Source organism: Oryctolagus cuniculus, chromosome 6 (genome assembly GCF_051225735.1).
Source record: "Oryctolagus cuniculus isolate XC-2025 breed Fujian yellow rabbit chromosome 6, ASM5122573v1, whole genome shotgun sequence".
Lineage (NCBI taxonomy): Eukaryota > Metazoa > Chordata > Mammalia > Lagomorpha > Leporidae > Oryctolagus > Oryctolagus cuniculus.
Window position 1 is genome coordinate 26,803,622 of NC_142872.1, and position 20,202 is coordinate 26,823,823.

Genomic DNA, 20,202 nt, shown 5'->3' on the forward strand with positions numbered 1-20,202 from the left:
TCTCAGGTCTGCTCAGGGCTTGCTTTTCCAAGAAAGACCACATCCCCACTTGCTCGATGCATGGTAGGTAAATCAGGAGCCAAAAAGTCACTAGGGCTGTGCTGCCCAGAAGCAGCTGTGGTCTGGCCGGAGCCAAGTACTGAAGTCCAAAAGGAGGAGGAAGCCTGGGTGGTTATCATGCCAACAACCCATTCTCTTCCATGGAAGTAAAAAGAATAGGAAACTTGTGAACTGTATGATTCATAAATTGCAAAGAATGTGTGTACTTGCACTAAAATAGCTTCATATTAAGGGAGGGGAATGTGGAAACAATGCAAGAAATAACCCCAGGTCCTCGGAATATCATGTATCATTTTATTAACTTAATTGTGGGTGACAATTAGCCCAGACCTCATCAAAACAAAGTACACCAACCCTCTCTCCAGTTACCATTAAACTCACCCAGGTCATTAAAATGTCAATTCAGGGTCCCTTTCTCACAACCTCACCTATTCCATTCTGGTTTTTGGAAATCATCCATTTAAGTACCTTTGAATTTGATAACACCCTTAGACCACAAGAATGCAAGCTTTACCGAGGGCAAGACTTTGGTTCCCTTATCCACGCCATATTCCTGTAACCTAGCACAGAGCTCATCAGCATCGTTTTACAGTCAACACTTAGAGAATATTCACTACGTGCCAGAGCTTCATAACCATGTCTATGGAAGTTATTTATTACGCCATTGAAATAATCATGAATATGCACAGTATTATTCGTGTCTGTACTATCACTGTTCTAAGTACTTAATTCATTAATCCTCTTAACAACCCAGCAAGACTGGGACTATTATTAGCTTCATTTTAAGGTTGACAACAGTGAAATCAGGAAAATTAATTAACTTGCCCAGGGTCACACAGCTGGTAGGTACTAAGGCCAAGGTTTGAAACCACCATCTATGTGATCACTGCTGTATTATTTTATACAGCTACAAAGATAACCACTACAGGTATTATTTATATGAGGAACTGGGAAAACCTAGACATCCAACAATAGGGAACTATTTTTACAAAATAAACAAAAAACAGAATATCATTCATCCATGTTTTAGAATATTCAATGACTTAAAAATGTGTTCAACATAGTGGAAAGAAAAAAATAAGGTTGCAACATACATTTTAAAGGAGAAAAGGAAAATATCCTCCCAAGTGTCAACACTAGTTACTACCATGTATTAAAACTTTTGATGACTTTTTGTTCATCTGTATTTTCTAAATGTTCTATAATAAATGTATTTGTTTTACAAAACATTTTAAAGAAAAATGAAAGAGAAATCCATGTCTAAGCCTGAACTAAAATTTTCCAAGCCAGATACAGAAAGAAACATCAAAATGTTTGTGGAAAATTGAAGTCAGATAATGTTACTTTGGTGAAAAAAAAACTGAAATGTATATGAAAAATCTTCAAAAGGTTTGTGAAAAAGCCATTAAACTTACCTTTTAATCCCAAGAACTTTCTGATGTACCCTCACTTACCCTCACATTGTGACCTATTTGAGAAAAACACTTCACAAAGGGGAGCACCAAAATTATTCATTTACATTTCAGCAAGGGACCATATCTGGAATTTAGAACAGTACAACTGAAGACAAGTCTCACAAAATAGCTGGTCCATATACATGAAACAACCATAGAGAGTCCTGCAATCAACATGCATGAGAATCTCTCAGTCAGACCAGTATGTCTCAGAACATCTCGGGGTCATCTGATACGATGATATGCACTATGATCCCTGAGGAGGGTATATTTTTCCAACTTATTTGAATATAAAACTCTTGTTTTCCCACAGAACATTTTGAAGGAGGAAGCATTCCTTAGAAAAGACTGTGGTGAATGCTAAATTAAACAGAAGATAAAAAGGAGCAAGACTGTGGGAAGGGGTTAAATCAAATTGATGCTTCTGGAGAAAAACAGAGAAAAAAAAAGGAGTAACCTCTAACAGAAGCAGGAAGAGTTTTTAAAAGTTACTTTAGAAAACAGAAAGATGCTAATAACAGAAAGGTAAGCGTTTAGCCAAGAGGTTAACATGCTGGTGAAGACACCCACTCCTACGACAAGTTCCTGGTTTCAGTTCCTATCTCTTAACTCCATTTCCAGCTGCCTGCTATTGCACACCTTGGGAGTCGGCAGCGATGAGTCAGATGGTTGGGTCTCTGTCACCCATGTGGAAGACCTGGATTGAGTTCCTGGCTCCTGGCTTCAGTGCCAACCCAACCGCAGCCACTGCTGACATTTGGGAAGTGATCTACCAGATGAGAGCTCTGTGTCTCGATTTCTGTTTCTCTCTCTCTCTCCCTGATCCACCACCCCATTTCTAAATAAAAATAATAAAAATAGAAATTTAAAAGAAAGTGGGAGTAGGAGAATCCTGTGTACATATCTGTGACCCTTTCAGTGGTCACCAAACTTCACTATACTGAGTAAAGTAAGACCTGGTGGGAAACTCTGCTTCTTAACTCAGACAAAATAAGCCATACCCAGAGGGACTAAATGAGGAACTTTAGTGTCTAGGAAACACAACATAAATTCCCTATGGCCGGCACTGCGGCTCACTAGGCTAATCTTCCACCTGCAGCGCCGGCACACCGGGTTCTAGTCCCAGTTGGGGCGCTGGATTCTGTCTCGGTTGCCCCTCTTCCAGGCCAGCTCTCTGCTGTGGCCAGGGAGTGCAGTGAGGGATGGCCCAAGTGCTTGGGCCCTTTACCCACATGGGAGACCAGGAGTAAGCACCTGGCTCCTGGCTTCAGATCAGCACAGTGCGCCGGCATAGCGGCCATTTGGGGGTGAACCAACAGAAGGAAGTTCTTTCTCTCTCTCTCTCTCTCTCTCTCTCTCTCTCTCTCTGTCTAACTCTGCCTGTCCAAAACAAAAAATTCCCTAGGAACAACAGAACCATGCCCATAAGCAAGAGCATCAGCACTGCCCAGTGCCTAAGGCAGCAATGGGCACTGCTTCCAGGAAATCTGGCAGGAGGCCTAATAAAAACTGAGCTTTAGAGCGTGAGACAAATTTAATTTAACTTGTTTTCTAATGCCAAAGACCATGTCCTACAGAAAAGAGAGATGAGGATACAAATATAGATTCAGACAGGACTTTTTGTTTAAAATAGTTCAGTTCCCTACTCAACAAACACTTCTCTGGCTGTATTCCATTTTCTCTGCCTAGAAGGCTTCTCCCTGCCCCCACTGCTGTTCATTGAATCCTTGCCCTTCCAAATTCAGTTCCAGCACGTATTCACCAATGTAGTTGTTTCTGCAGGATGCTTTAAGAAGCAAACTATTACTACATATCCACTGTCCTTCATACTTCCAATCAGCACAGTAGAAAGATCGTTTCATTGCACTATTTACATTTTTTATTTGTACCCCAAGATGCCTGTCCCGGGCAGAGCCAGGGCTTCTGGGCATCTTTGGTGAATGAACTGAAGCGCCTATGAAGTGCCAGGTGCCAGAGATCAAAATTACTCAGAAGTTGCTCCTGCCCTCAGGGAGCTCATGATCTGCAGAGAAGAGGAGGTACGTAATTAGACCTCAAAACAGGACAAAGTGTGGGGAGGAACTCGGACTAGACTAAGTTACTGGAATTAAGACTTATTCTATGCATCTGCTTTCCCACAATATGGCGCTGGGAGAGGAGAAAACAGCTTCTACGCAGCTGCCTCCAGTTCAACCAATAAACTGTAGGACCTACTCCTGATTGGAGGAGAGCAGCGTACTCGGCGTGTGGGCAGCCGAGTTAGGATTGGCGGAGGAGGACTATAAAGGAGGAGAGAGACGGCATGCACCAGGAACATCTAAGGGGAACACCTGTGCAGCCCCCGAGAGAGCCGGCCGGCGGTGTGCCGCTCCCCTGCAGAAGTGGGGAATGTGGCAGGGGGAACTGCCCTTCCACGGAGGTGGAAGGGACAGTAGCCAACCCGGGAAGAACCAGCAGCAAACCCGGGGAGGGCCGAGCAGACAAAAGAACAGCGCAGGGTCCTGTGTCGTTCCTCCACGAAGAGGGGGAGGGACATAATGGTGCCGTGACTTGGATAGGAAACCTAGGAGGGAAGAAACGGGAAGAAATGGGAAAATACCAGAGAGACTAGCAAACAGCCTAGGGAAAAGCCGGACGAAAAAGGTGCCGGAAGAAGCTATTGAAAGCCTAGGCATAGACTCAGATACGGACTACGGGGGGAAGCTGGGAGAAATCTCTAAGGTCGAAAGCGAAAGTGAAAGCTAGAACAAACAGACTCGGATGCGGACTGTGGGGAGAGGCCAGGAGAAATGAGGGAGGAGTATTGTTGGAGGAAAGCTTGGGGAAACATACCGGGTAGAGAAAAATGTTAGGGAAATTGAAGCTGCGGGGGCAGGCCGAGGCGGAGACGAAAGCCACTTTGGGATTCTCAAGTTAGCCCGGGAATGGGGGGCGAAGAGTTGAAACCAGAAGCGGAAACGTAAGCCAGGTTGGGATCCGTCTGATTAGCCCGGGGAGCAAAGGACGGGAAGCCAGATCGTGGGGCGGAAACGTGAGCTGGGTTGAATTCGCCAGGTTAGCCCGGGGAACTTAGATTGAATACTAGTGGCGGAGACGTGAGCTGGGGCTGTGTGACTCGCGGAGGCTGCCGCGCGCAGAGAGAGCGTGCAGGGCACAAGTAGATAGGGAACGCTGGGCTAGTGCGAGACCGCGGAGTGTGCGCGCGAAGCCGAGCCGCGCAGAGCCGCGAAGCCGCGCAGATAAGAGAAGCGGGCTGAAGCGGCTCAGCCGGGAAGCCACCGAGAAGTAGCCTCGGGGCGGGCGCCGGGAAGCCGCGGGGATAAGAGAAACAGAAGTTTAGAAGTAAAATGAGAGAAATAGGAATGTTGGCAGACAGAAGTAAAATGGGAGAAATAGGAATGCCCGGAGATAGACAAATAGAAAGGCCTCCCCACAATACTGCAATGAGAAGGCTTGGATTCGGTCTGCCTGATTAGTGAGGCGATGAGCACCTGCGGGCGGCTAGCAACTTACGCGCCGCAGGTCACCGAAGACAGGCATGAATTAACATCAATAGTCTCCCCACAATACCGCAATGAGAAGGCTTGGATTCGGTCTGCCTGATTAGTAAGGCGGTAAGCACCAGCAGGCAGCTCGACCAGAGTATGAGCTGCAGGTCACCGAAGATAGGCACGAACCAACACTAATAAGTCTCCCCCACAACACGGCAATGAGAAGGCTTGGATTCGGTTTGCCTGATTGTTAGGGCTTGTAAGCCCCTGCAGGCAGAGCAGAGCATGTGCTGCAGGGCACCGAACACAGGCACGCATCAGCGCCTAAAAACCTCCTCACAACATGGCGAAGAGAGGACCCGGATTCAGTTTGCCTGATTGATAGGACTTGTAAGAACCTGTGGGCAACTCTAGCAAGCAGAGCAGAGTGTGTGCCGCGGGACACCGAAGACAGGTGCGTATCAACGCCAAAAAATAAAAAGAAAGGGGGATCTGTGGGGAGCAACTCGGACTAGACTAAGTTACTGGAATTAAGACTTATTCTATGCATCTGCTTTCCCACAATATGGCGCTGGGAGAGGAGAAAACAGCTTCTACGCAGCTGCCTCCAGTTCAACCAATAAACTGTAGGACCTACTCCTGATTGGAGGAGAGCAGCGTACTCGGCGTGTGGGCAGCCGAGTTAGGATTGGCGGAGGAGGACTATGAAGGAGGAGAGAGACGGCATGCACCAGGAACATCTAAGGGGAACACCTGTGCAGCCCCCGAGAGAGCCGGCCGGCGGTGTGCCGCTCCCCTGCAGAAGTGGGGAATGTGGCAGGGGGAACTGCCCTTCCACGGAGGTGGAAGGGACAGTAGCCAACCCGGGAAGAACCAGCAGCAAACCCGGGGAGGGCCGAGCAGACAAAAGAACAGCGCAGGGTCCTGTGTCGTTCCTCCACGAAGAGGGGGAGCGACACAAAGTATGCAGTAAATACTGGCATGGGAATGGAAGTTCTGAGCTTTCTAGCAAGGAAGAGATGGTGTGCAGAAGCTTTGTCAGGAAAATATGCGCAGTGCTCTGAACCTGCCTTGCAACAAGCTTACCAAACAGGCACAACGTCCTGACCAATACCCTGCATACCCTCTCCATTTAGCACAGAGAGGATGAGCACATTTGCATTTCATTTCTCTCTGTCTGGAGTTCAGTTGCATTTAAGGAACAAGGTATTCTTCCATTCACATGGCTGTCGTGCCAAGCTGAGTTCAGACCAAGGAAACAAAGAGGGGGAACCAAAAGAAAATACATGACATCCACAATCTTTAATCTGCAAATGTGTGTAGGTGTTGCAATCATTCTATTATTGGAAATCAAGTTTATGAACAGATCTGCTGTAACCATAAAGGATTTTTCTCCTCTGTGATTAATCACCAAAATGGTAGGTGTTAAATAAATACAAAGGAAGAGATTTCTGGCAGAACTATTCTGTCTCAATCAGAGTTTGAAAGGGGAAGCCGAATGACAGAGAGTGGGTGGAGAAGAGTCAGAATTTGCTAAGTGGTGGTGTTCTGATTTGTGTTCTGGACCCCGATGAAGCTCACCACACAACTGCCTTCCGAAAGGGCAAAGCAAGACAAGAAAAAGTACCTCCGCAGTTCATTCATAACCTTGAATGCCTTCCCCATGTGGGCAGGGTTGACTGTGACTGTCCTCTGGTTCTTCTCATCATCTCCAGCCTGAATCGGGGGCTGGGAGCCTGGCTTGACGCTGTGAACAGGAAGGAAGAGGGAGGGGAAGAGAGGATCACACATTGGTAAACCCGTTCACCCACCTGCCGCAGTCTGTGCATTTACCCGCCCACCAGTGTAATCTCTGTCAGCCTGTTCTCATCTCTAAGTTCAACATTTAAGCCTTTATTTTTGTCTGGCATTAACTTTTACATGTCATGATATGAAACAAGGATCTAATTTTTTCCTATCAGTTCTATTGATTGGCACTTCTTTTTCCCACTCATCTATCTGTGCACTTTAGGTTACATATTAAAGTCCCAAATAAGCAGGGATCTATTTCCAGACTCCCTAACCTATTCCATGGGTTGGTCTGTCTGTACCAGAAGCACATTATTCCTGCAGTTTCATAATAAGGTCTGATATCTGACAGAACCAGTTTCTAGTTATTATTATTACTAAGGAGTGTCTTCATTATTCTAGTTTCCGTTACTCTTTCATACTAATTTTAGTATCAGCTTGTCATGTTCTATTTAAAAAACACTGATGCTATTTTGATTGAAGCTGCATTGAATTTACAGATCAGTTTGGAGAAAACGAACATCTTTCTGACAGTATGCCTTCCTAGCCACACACATTGGCCATCTTTCCATTTCTTTAGATCCTCTTTAATATCATTTAAACTTTTATTTTTTTCCTGTATGAGGAAAGATCTTACATATATTTGATTGCATTTATTCCTAATTGCTTCATAGTTTTTTTACTGCTTTCAGAGTATCTTTTCTGATTGTTATGGTTTACAAAATGCAACTGATTTCTGCTGATTGATCTTATATCCAGCCATCTTGCCAAATGTTTCTATTATTCCTGTTTGACCATAATTCAATCAGATGTTCCACTTAGACAACCATATGAAGTGCATATAATACCGGAGTTTTTATCCCTCCTTCCCATCTCTCAGACCTCTGATTTTTTCCCCTCTTCTTTCTTTTCTTTTCTTTCCTTTTTATATATTTGAAAGACAGAACAACAGAGAGAGAGAACTCCTAACACTGGTCCAGTCTCCAAAGGCCCACAAAGGCCAAGGTTGAAATCAGAAGTTGGAAACTCGATCCAAGTCTCCCTAATTGGGTGACAGGGACCCAATTAATTGCACCATCATCTGCTATTTCCCAGAGTGCACAGTAGCAGTAGCAAGGAAGCCAGACCATGAGCCAGAGCTTGAACCCAGGCACTCTGTTACGGAAATCAGGCATGCCAAATAGCCACCTTGGCCAGCAGGTCAAATGCCCTCCATTACTTCTTTTTTCAAAAAAAAATTTGCAATAGCTAGAATGACCACACAATGTTGAACAGAAAGGTAGTAGTGAACATTCTTGTCATACTCCTAAGTTTTAAAAAAAATTTATTTAGTTGAAAAGCAGAGCAATGGAGAGAGAATATGCACGAGAGAGAAGTCTTCTATCCTCTGACTTACTCTCCCAAATGGTTGCAACAGTCGTATCTGGACCAGACTGAAGCCAAGAGCCAGGAACTCCATCCTGGCCTACCATGTGGGTGGCAGGGACCTAAGCACTTGGGCCATTTTCTGCTGCCTCCCCAGGTGCATCAGCAGAAAGTTGCATTGGACGTGGAACAGCCAAGACTTGAACCAGCACTCTGACATGTAATGCCACAGTCACAAGAAGCAGCATAATCGCTGTGCCACAATGCCAGCCCACGTATTCCTAATTTAAAGATGTTCCCAATGTTTCTCCATTGTGTATGACTGTGAAATGATTTGTGCATGCTTCTTACCAGGTTAAGAAAATTCCCTATGTTTAGTAACAGTTTTTAATCATAAAGTTATACTGAATCTTATCAAATATTTTTGTGCATTAATGATTGTAGAGAGTTTCTTCCTTTAATCTTTTAAGATGGTGAATGATACATCTTTTTATAGTACTAAACCACAGTTGCATTCTGGGATAAATCTAGAAACTGAAAAAATACAGGGCAAATGTTCATGGTAAATGTTCTCTTCAAAGTGTGGAGAGACTTCAAAGCCAGAGAGAGAAACATATTTTGGTGCAGACCATCAGGGAACCACTGAAGGTAGACAGGGAACTAAAAAGATTAGAGCTCAGAAGAGCCTACTGGGCGGATACGATTAGCTCTGCTTCACAGACACGCAGCAGGTACAGACCAAAGAGAGCTGTGTGCAAGCACTGACAACAGTCTCCAGTGTGGCTGATGAGCCAATCCTGTTGTGCTGCTCTTTGCACTTTCCAGCCTTCCAGAATGTGTACCTCTGTTACTAAAAGGTTGTGTTTACCAAAAGGTCTCAAACATAGATTGCCTATTATCAGAGGATTAAAGTTCAACAGATGTAATTCATGCTACAGCCTCCCTAGAAGAGCAACAGACTTGCTTAGGACCGCAGGGCTGGCTAAGGAGAGCTATCAGTCTCCCCAGTCCATCCAAAGCCCTTTCCAACCTTGAAGAGGCAAGGATTGCCATCAGAAGGAACCCAAGGTCTCTTTCTTCCTCCTGTGAAGACATGTCAAGTCTGGAGTGAACTCTGGGTCCCTGGTTTCTGTAAAGTACCAGCTTCTTAGCAACCCATTAACCTTCCAGAGATCAGAACATTCAAGAAAGAAAGTATCTGTTAAGAATTGTGCACAATACTATTCAAATTTTAAGTAGGGAATCAGTGATGGGACCTGAACTCACATGTCGTTTGTCGCTCCCCCTCTTCGTGGAGGAACGACACAGGACCCTGCGCTGTTCTTTTGTCTGCTCGGCCCTCCCCGGGTTTGCTGCTGGTTCTTCCCGGGTTGGCTACTATCCCTTCCACCTCAGTGGAAGGGCAGTTCCCCCTGGCCACATTCCCCACTTCCGCAGGGGAGCGGCACACCGCCGGCCGGCTTTCTGGGGGCTGCACAGGCGTTCCTTCAGATGTTCCCCTTAGATGTTCCCCATAGATGTTCCCGGTGCATGCCGTCTCTCTCCTCCTTTATAGTCCTCCTCCGCCAATCCTAACTCGGCTGCCCACACGCCGAGTACGCTGCTCTCCTCCAATCAGGAGCAAGTCCTACAGTTTATTGGTTGAACTGGAGGCAGCTGTGCGGAAGCTGTTTACTTCTCTCCCAGCGCCATATTGTGGGAGAGCAGATGCATAGAATAAGTCTTAATTCCAGTAACTCAGTCCAGTCCGGATTGCTCCCCACAGTCGTTGACTTAAAGTTCAAACTATTTCTACCACAGCCTATACCCTCCAGCAGTATGGGACATACATGCACATAAATGCACATGCATTTGCCTATGCCTCAGCCCAGGATCACAGGCCCATGCCCAGAGTTGCTAGATGCTACCATTTCCTCCCCTAAACCTTTCTCCCTCCATTCATACCAGAGCTTATCTACTTGGTCCCCAACAGATTGTTCCATCACCATCCTCTCAAGGCCCAATCCCCAGCATTTTCAGTTCTTGCTCCCAGATAAAGCTGGCAGATCCTCTCTTCCCACTTGAAACACAGAAAACACTGAGGTTTACCCCCACTCTCCTCCTAAGTCGAAGGAAGATGACCGTATTTTTCATCCTACACAGACCTAGCCAAAATCACACACATGTACCCCAGTTCTCTAGGCACATTCAGTTACAAAATGTTTTCTATCCATAAATGCACTTACTCTAAGCTCAAAGATTTCTCCAGAGCAAAAACTGGCTCCAGGGCCCATAAAGCCAAGTCCGGCTTTAGGAAGCCCTTCGCAGGCCAACTGAGGTGATTCAGACTTCAGGGTTTCATGACCTAGCAAGAAGCATGCATCCTACCGAATTCTCGCCACAACCCACGTTAACGCACATATGCCCTCCCCTCAGACCCTACGCTCTGGCTGAGGAACAAAGGAGCCTTCCTCTCTACCCTGATGTCCACAATCCTAGCAACATTCAAACTGAGCTACAGTTCAGATAAACAAATGGGTCACCAATGATAGATGCAGTAAGACTACACAGACCAAGTAGAATCCTCACTCTTTGCTACAGAAAGCAGAAATGGTTATCTAAGCCATTTTTCACATCAGCTGCAATGAAATTAAAATACATCAAATCAAACTAGTCAATTTTTTAAATGATTTATTTATTTATTTGAAAGTCAGAGTTACACAGAGAGAGGGAGGGAGGGAGGGAGGGGTCTCCCATACACTGGTTCACTCCTCAATTGGCTGCAACTGCCGGAGCTATGCCAATCCAAAGTCAGGAGCCAGGAGCCTCTTTTCAGGTCTCCCATGTGGAAGCAGGGGCCCAAGGACTTGGGCCATCTTCTACTGCTTTCCCAGGCCATAGCAGAGAGCTGGATTGGAAGTGGAGCAGCCGGGACTCGAACCAGCACCCATATGGGATGCCGGCACTGCAGGCAGTGGCTTTACCCGCTGTGCCACAGCACCAGCCCCAAACTAGTTAATTTTTTAAAGTCACTAGACATTTGGCTGAATGATTTAATTGTACACCCCGTCCTGATACCAATAAGCATATTTGTAAGAATCTATACTAGTACTAGTGTGATTCCTCTAGCCTAAAAGGCAAAAAGGCCAACAACCCTTCAACAGCCCACAGAGTGTCAGAAGTGGCTCAATTTCAGTCTTGGAAATCCAAGACATTGAGGCAAAAAATGTCCTACATGAAGGATCTTGGTGGGTGAGACCCCAGTGGAAAGAAGTGATCATCAAAGAAGGAGATACTTTTCTCTGAAGGGAAGAGAGAACTTCCACTTTGCTTATGGTTTTTTCTAAATACTGACAGAGTTTGTGGATTCAAAAGGCTTCCTTAGCCTATAAGAGTGTTAATTCTTAAATTAACAAAAAGAGTCACTGTGTACTAACTTCTCATGCAGGACTTCTGTCCTCAAAGATCTGCATTATAGCTATGTCTAAGTGCTCCCAAAAGACATATCATTCTTGAGTGCTTCTTTAAAGTTAATGAAGTTTCTAAAAAAAAAAGGGGGGGGGGGGTTGGTGGGTGGGTGCAGTGCTTGGTGCAATGCTGGCATCCCATATAGGTGCTGGTTTGAGTCCCAGCTCTTCCAATCCAGTTCTCTGCTATGGCCTGGGAAAACAGTAGAAGATGGCCCAAGTCCTTGGGCTCCTGCACCCACATGGGAGACCCAGAAGAGGCTCCTGGCTCCTGGCTTTGGATTGGCACAGCTCCAGCCGTTGCAGCCAACTGGGGAGTGAACCAGCGGATGGGAGACCTCACTCTGCCTGTCCTCTCTCTGTGTAAATCTTTCAAATAAAATAAATAAATCTTAAAAAAAAAAAAAGTGAAATTAACTTCAAGATGCAATGACTTTGTACAGCCCTTGTCTCAACTGTTGAGGAACAGTTTTCTGTTGTTTTTTGGGGTTTTTTTCTGTGCAAATTGTTGAACTCTTTACTTAGTATAGAGTTAGTTGTCTGTATATAAAGTTAATCGAAAATGGATCTTAATGGAGAATGGGACTCGGAATGGGAGAGGGAGGAGGAGGAGGGGTGGGAGAGTGGAAGGGAAGAAAGTTATGGTGGCAAGAATCACTATATTCCTCAAGTTGCATTTGTGAAACGCATTAAGTCTGTATTCCTTAAGTAAAAAGTTTCTTAGGGGGGAAAAATCAATTTCAAAAAATAAAAAAAGGGGACCGGCACAGTGGTGTAGTAGGTTAATCCTCCGCCTGCAGCACCAACATCCCATATGGGTGCTGGTTCTGGTCCCGGCTGCTCCTTTTCCCATCCAGCTCTCTGCTATGGCCTGGGAAAGCAGTAGAAGACGGCCCAAGTCTTTGGGCCCCTACACCCGTGTGGAAGACCCAGAAGAAGCTTCTGGCTCCTGGCTTCCAATAGGTGCAGCTCCGGCTATTGCAGCCATTTGGGGAGTGAACCAGCGGACGGAAGATCTTTCTCTCTGTCTCTCCCTCTCACTGTCTGTAACTCTACCTCTCAAATAAATAAATCTTTTAAAAATTAAAAAATAAAATAAAAAAAGAAGTGGCTCAGACATACTTCCTGCACTCTCAGATGCCCAATGACACCATTTAAGAAGTCATATATGTGAGACAGTCAATCCTCATAGCCCTAAGAAAGCTACATATAGCTGGCCCTGCTTTCTTAGGCTTTCTGCCTAGGCTTAGAGTATTAGAAATAGCCTCTCACCTGCAGTTCCACATTCTAGAAGCTCTCCCTCCAATGGCTTCCTGTACACCATTGCCAGACCAATTCTTCTGAAAGGTCACTCTGATCATGTCTTTTGATGTTCACTGCCCAAGGCTCTCTTCGGGGCTATAAGGTTATGAGCTGGAGGTTCAGGCAGAGCCCTCTGCTTCCATTTGCTCTGTGTATTGGATGTTCACATAAGACTTCCTTTCAACGGACTCAATAGCTAAAAATCTGAAAAGGTATCAACCTCTTTGACTTGAACTGAACCAAAATGCCAGCCTTACCTTCATTCAAGTATTTACTGAGTACCTCTCAGGCACCAAGCAGGTGCACCGTCCTCTACATAAGATTTCCCTTCCTTTTCCCTGTATCATAATCTAAGCACCTGTTCTTCAAGAACCAGTTAATTTTTTAAAAGATTTATTTTATTTATTTCCAAGAGTCTATAGAGAGAAGAGGTAGAGGGAGCAAGAGAGAGAGAGAGAGAGAGAGAGAGAGAGAGAGATCATCCATCCCCCAAATGGCCTCGACAGCTGGGGCTTGGCCAAACTGAAGCCAGGAGCTTCACCTGGCCAAGGCTGATGCAAGAAGTCACGGCTTCACCTGGGTCTCCCACATGGGTGCAGGGGCTCAAGGACATGGGTCACCTGCTGCTATTTACCCAGGTGAATCAGCAGGAGACTGGATTGGAAGTGGAGCAGTGGGGACTCAAATCGTCACCTATACAGGATGTCAGCATCACAGGCAGTGGCTTAACTCATTACACCTCAACGCCAGCTTCACGAACCAGTTAATCGTTATTAGGACCATGAAGCCCTTGGGGCCGGCGCTGTGGCGCAGAAGGTCAAAGCCCCAACCTGCAGCACCGGCATCCCATGTGGGCACCGGTTCAAGTCCCGGCTATTCTATTTCTGATCCAGCTCTCTGCTATGGCTTGGGAAAGCAGCAGAAGATTGGTCCAAGTCCTTAGGCTCCTGCACCCATGTGGGAGACCCGGAAGAAGTTCCTGGCTCCTGGCTTCAGATCAGTTCAGCTCTGACTGTTGCGGTCATTTAGGGAGTGTACCAGTGGATGGAAGACCTCTCTCTCTCCAGCTCTACTTTTCTCTCTGTAACTCTTTCAAATAAATAAAATAGTTCTTTAAAAAAAAAAAAAAAAGATTATGAAGCCTTCTAAACACTTTAGTCCCAAGTGATTTCTTCCTTTCCTAAATTCCTAAGGTATTTCTGGCCTATAACTCAACTGGTACATAGAAAACCGCCGTATGTTTGATTACTACTTCACGGTACAAATCTAACCACCAATTCCCCTCACACTAGACTCAATATACCTGGAAGGCAAGGACAACAGAACCAAGGATTCTGTATAGCTCAGCCTGCCCAGCACAGCCCTATGGACACAGCAGTCCCTCATTTTTGTTATCAGTGGACTCTGATCTGAAAATACTTGTTCTTACAAGTGTTAGACAGCACAACAGAATAGGACAGTCTGACCAAACCTCTGCCCCTGTCCAGGCAATTTCTTTTAATGAAGACAGAGTTGGCTTGCAGGGTTAAACTATAAATAATTATATATAAACTATTAATAACAAGTGTTATAAATAAAAATGTATAAGCCTATTGGGCTGTCTTGTCACAGCACATACCTCTCAAAACCTTTTTTTCCTACTATCCTCTAAATTCCAGAGCCACATACCCAACATCTATTTGATTTCCCACTTAGATTTTACATAGGTAACTCACATCCAAAACTGGTGTTCTCTACCCTCCCTCAAGCCTGCTTTTCTTTCCATATTCTCTATCTCAGAGGCATAAGCAGTCACCCAATCATCCATCCAAGCCAGGAGCCAGGGTGCCATCCTCAGTATCTTCTTCCCTCTCTCATATTCCTCACATACAGCCATAAAGTCTATCAATCCCATATCCTTTAATATCTCTGCAACCCATTCACTATTGCCACAATCTCTTTCCAGGCTAACATGATCTCTTGCTAAGATCATTACAATAACCTTCTCCCAGACTCCACAATGACCTTTCCATAAAGTCAATGTGCTCAAGGCATATTCTACATGACAGACTTCTCACGCGTCCAGAGTAAATCTCTAAGATTTACTCAACTGGCCTTTCATAATCCCATCATTGCCATGAAGATCTCTCATTTCCATAGTATGAAGATATTTAACACTGCTTAAATACACTAGGTGTTTCTATCTAGCTACCTCTAGCTAGCTCCTATCAGCTTTTCAAGCCTCTCCCTGGAGGCTTTCCCTGTTAGTCTCCACCACCTACCATCTAGATTAAGCCTCTTCTATGTTCACACAGAACTTTGTGTTTCCCTCTCTACTGCACTGTGATTACCTCTTACTTATCAATCCCCTAACAGCATGTGCTGATAAAGATTCAATGATTTAGGGCCAGTGCTACAGCATAGTAGGTAAAGCCACCGTCTCCCATGTGGGAGACCAGAAGCAGCTCCTGGCTCCTGGCTTCAGATAGGCACAGCTCCAGCCATTGTGGACAACTGGAGAGTGAACCAGCAGATGGAAGACCTCTCTCTCTCTCTCTCAAATAAATAAATAAATCTATATATATATATACATATATATATATTCAACACTTGGCTAGGGAAAAGGGATCCCTGACTTGTTTTTTTTTTTTGTTTTCAGTTCTTTTTTTTAATTTATTTGACAGACAATGAGAGAGACAGAGAAAGGTATTCCTTCCGTTGGTTCACCCCCCAAATAGCCGCTACCGCCGGAGCTACGCCGATCCAAAGCCAGGAGCCAGGTGCTTCTTCCTGGTCTCCCATGCGGGTGCAGAGAGCTGGACTGGAAGAGGAGCAACCAGGACTAGAACCTGGCACCCCAATTGGGACTAGAACCTGGTGTGCCAGCGCTGCAGGTGGAAGATTAACCAAGTGAGCCACGGCGCTGGCCCTCCAGGATCCCTGACTTGTAACATTTGCCATTTGCCAATTTTCTTTTTTTTTTTTCTTTTTTTTTTATTATTATTTTTTGACAGGCAGAGTGGACAGTGAGAGAGAGAGACAGAGAGAAAGATCTTCCTTTGCCGTTGGTTCACCCTCCAATGGCCGCCGCGGCCGGCGCGCTGCGGCCGGCGCACCGCGCTGATCCGATGGCAGGAGCCAGGAGCCAGGTGCTTTTCCTGGTCTCCCATGGGGTGCAGGGCCCAAGCACCTGGGCCATCCTCCACTGCACTCCCTGGCCACGGCAGAGAGCTGGCCTGGAAGAGGGGCAACCGGGACAGAATCCGGCGCCCCGACCGGGACTAGAACCCGGTGTGCCGGCGCCGCTAGGCGGAGGATTAGCCTAGTGAGCCGCGGCGCCGGCCTGCCATTTGCCAATTTTCATGGTGCAAATACTCCCACCATGGCAGATTTCAAGCTGCCAATGCAATACCACTGAACAAGGGATTTGGGAAGAAATGTACAGCAGCACACCATTATATCACTGCATAGTATTTCTATTATAAGACACAACAGGGCCGGTGCCACGGCTCACTAGGCTAATCCTCCGCCTGCAGCACTGGCACACCAGGTTCTAGTTCCAGTCGGGGCACCGGATTCTGTCCCAGTTGCCCCTCTTCCAGGCCAGCTCTCTGCTACGGCCCAGAAGTACAGTGGAGGATGGCCCAAGTGCTTGGGCCCTGCACCCGCATGGGAGACCAGGAGAAGTACCTGTCTCCTGGCTTCAGATCAGCGCGATGCACCGGCCGCAGCGCACCGGCCGCGGCGGCCACTGGAGAGTGAACCAACGGCAAAGGAAGACCTTTCTCTCTGTCTCTCTCTCTCACTGTTCTATCTGCCTGTCAAAAAAAAAAAAAGGACACAACAGAGCTTCAAAGGCTGAGATAATAGTAAAATAATTAGGAAGTAAGGAGTTTTGAGTATATATTCCATTTGTTTGGTAACACATTTATGCTATGTAATTTTATTTTAAATAATGGCTGCATTTAACAAGCACTTTATAAGTGGGTGAACACTGTCTCTAGCACACCTGTACCACAAAGCTCCCTCTGTATTATTAGCCTCCATCACAGGATTAGGTGCCCAATAAGGCATTTTTGAGTGAATTAATCAACAGCTGGGTAAGTAAATGAGACAGGACTACTGCATCTTTCCTCACTCCTCATTAACATAATTATGCCTTGGACCCCTCAACTTTCCCTCCTCAATGTTTTCAACGAGGGCTGGGGTGAGGGGTTCAGTCTAGCCCTTGTACTGATGCCAGACTCATTTGGGGGAAAGACAGGAAGTCAGGATCAAGTAGAGAACTGGGAAGAAAGGAAGAAGGGTTTCTGCTTACTGCTTCAGTTCTCAGGCTCTTTGCATTGCTGAGGAAAATCCAGGTGATGAATGGAAAGGCAAGGACACCTAAAAACACACCAGGCAGGCAGGCAGGAGACAGAAAAGTCTCTGAGCAAGGTGAGGGCAGAAGTGCTGGGCGGATCTAGCAAAGGAGCATCTGGGTGTGAGAGAACCGGCGGCGGGGAGGAAAGGGCATCTGAGAAATGCTGCTGAAGGCTATGAATCACGCTGCCCGCAAAGCCCTCAGGGGATGCAGAGGAAGCTCAGGAGCAGCGAGCTGACACCGGGCCACAGACATAAGGTCCAAGCATCACGTTCAAACCGGGATCAGAGACGGAGAGCAAAGCAAAGTCGCCCAAAGAAGTCACAACAACTGTGAGCCAGGGCAAGACTGTGCTGAACGCACTGAAATCCCACCACAGAGAAAACGCTCCTCTCATGCAAACAGCCCAAAACCAGGAACCAGACAGAGAAAGCCCTTGCTGGAGCCCATCCCACACTATCCAGGAAGGAAAGTGATTTCATCAATACATGTCGTCATTCGGTTCAGCCTCACGTCAGATCCCTGGTGTGGAATTTGAAGCCTTGACTCAGTCCCTGGTTTACTACACAAGCTTTTCACCAATTTGGCCTCCCCCACGGCTCTCCTTCAGAAGGAAAGCGACTAGTAGCAGGGACTCAGGAGTATCTTGCCAGGAAGTTTTCACTGCAAAGTAATAAACTGACATGCTGGCTGCTGTACTCCCAGGTTCTCACGAAGTCATCAGCATGACTCTGCCTCTCCAAGTCTGAGTGGCAACAGGACCAGTGAGGTAGAATTCTGGACCCATGGGGCTCTGTGTAAACTGCAGAGGTAGTAAGCATCCCAATTCTAAAGTTGGAAATTAAAGTGACTACATGCCTATTTCTGGGTTAGTGAAAGACCCAGAACTTGAAGAAGTCCAGCCAGTGGCATTCAGGACTTGACAGAGCAATCCTGCTATCGAGAAACAGCACTTACATGCAGACTGCCAAGTGCCATATTCGCCAACATCTTTCAGCAGTGCCACCTCACTTGCTGCAATAGCCACATGAACACAGGGAGGACAAGCAGCAGTGTGCATCAGTTCCCACGCAGGCAGTGACAGTTAGCAGTTACTCAAAGCTGTCTGTGGGTTAAAGCACTTACCTCCATCATCTCATTACATCACCAGAACAACCCTGTGAGGTAGGTGTGATCCACTCCTGAGGCACTGGAGTAAAAACTGTCCCATATAATACTAATAAGCAGAGAAGTGGTGCACAAACCCAAGTCTATCTTACTCCTGGGCCTGTACTCTTAACAAGGATGTCCACTGATTAAGGATAATGTGCACAGTCCATCAGGCCAAGGGGAACACAACTCTTTAAGTCCTGCTCTCTGTGTGGTCAAATAGGGCCAAATGAAAAAAGACTAAGTCTTCTAGAGCCTACCAGATAGGACTACCTCCCAGCACTGAGGGAAACGGCAGAGTATACTGGGGTCAATATTATTACTTTTTTTTTTTTTTTTTTTTTTTGACAGGCAGAGTGGACAGTGAGAGAGAGAGACAGAGAGAGAAAGGTCTTCCTTTGCCGTTGGTTCACCCTCCAATGGCCGCCGCTGCAGCCGGCGCACCGCGCTGATCCGATGGCAGGAGCCAGGATCCAGGTGCTTTTCCTGGTCTCCCATGGGGTGCAGGGCCCAAGCACCTGGGCCATCCTCCACTGCACTCCCTGGCCATAGCAGAGAGCTGGCCTGGAAGAGGGGCAACCGGGACAGAATCCGGCGCCCCAACCGGGTCTAGAACCCGGTGTGCCGGCGCCGCAAGGTGGAGGATTAGCCTATTGAGCCACGGCGCCGGCTAATATTATTACTTTTATTGAACTTGGATTTTCCACATTCAGGGTGTTACACAGGCCACACATGATTCATCAAAGCTGACCAGCAGCTGCTGCCATCCCTATAATGTGCTCCTTCATAAACAAACCCAACAAGCAGTTAATAATCACGTTCCTAAAAATCCAATTCATAGACTGCTTTCCTTCAAACTAAAGGGGAAAAGAACTCTGAGTTGGCTCTGTAAAAAATGTAAAGTATAAGAGAAATACTTGAGTTCATATAGATAGAATTAGGCAAGAAGACAGAAAGACTAATAGACACTATAAACATCCTTTTACACACTTTCATACAAAAAACCCAAGAAAGTTGTGCCGGAGGTCTGAAAACCCTCATAAATTGCAAAAAGTTACATTTTCCTGAGAGCCACTGAACTCATTTAACAGGGGAAAAAAATCTAAGAATAAATCATGTTCAAGCTATTTTTTTACATAATTTGTTAATGCTTTGTTAAGCTTAACCTATTTTTAGGGTTCATCCAGAAACTGGGGGAAAAAATAGGTCAGTTCTACAATGGCAAATTTCATCAAACAAAGCACTTGCTTTAGGAAACTTAGCAAGGGGTCACAGCTGTGGTGTAGCAGGTAAAGCTGCTGCCTGCAGAGTCAGCATCCTGTATGCACACCAGTTCAAGCCATGGCTGTTTCACTTCCAATCCAGCTCCCTGCTAATGTGCCTGGGGAAGTAGCAGTAGAAGATGGCCCAAATCCTTGGGTCCCAGCACCCACCTGGGAGATTCGGAAGGAAGCTCCTGGCTCCTGGCTTCAGGGTAGTGCAGCTCCAGCCATTGCAGCCATTTGAGGAGTGAACCAGTGGATGGAAGATCTCTTTCTCTCTCTCTCTTTCTCTCTCTCTCTCTCTGCCTTTCTCTCTCTGTAACTCTGCCTTTCAAATAAAATAAATAAATCTTTTTTGAAAATAACTTACACAAAGTTTCTCGTCTAGATCATTTTTAACAATATAAAACTTAGCAAAAATAAAAATCCTAAAACCTCAAATCGGGGAGTGAGGAAATCAACAGGTTTCTTTCACTAACTTTGTTTTTGCAGCTGAAAATCTTACTTTGCCAAAAAGTATTTCCAAAATGGAAAATTTGGTTT

At 46.0% G+C, this 20,202-nt stretch overlaps 1 protein-coding gene across 5 annotated transcripts in view; it reads right to left on the reverse strand.

Annotated features, from left to right (window-relative positions):
- KLHL3 (kelch like family member 3) overlaps positions 1-20,202 on the reverse strand; it is a 124,682-nt gene that overhangs the window by 98,286 nt on the left and 6,194 nt on the right. For 4 of the 5 annotated variants that reach the window (XR_016236149.1, XM_089335902.1, XM_089335899.1 and 1 more), the window contains exon 2: positions 6,633-6,752. The exons of the other annotated variant lie outside the window; for it this stretch is intronic. Coding sequence is in view for 2 of the 4 variants with exons in the window: in XM_089335899.1 (XP_089192025.1) it covers positions 6,633-6,752 (120 nt within the window). In the remaining 2 variants the exon portion in view is untranslated. The remainder of the gene's footprint in view (positions 1-6,632; positions 6,753-20,202) is intronic. 5 annotated transcript variants of the gene reach the window in all.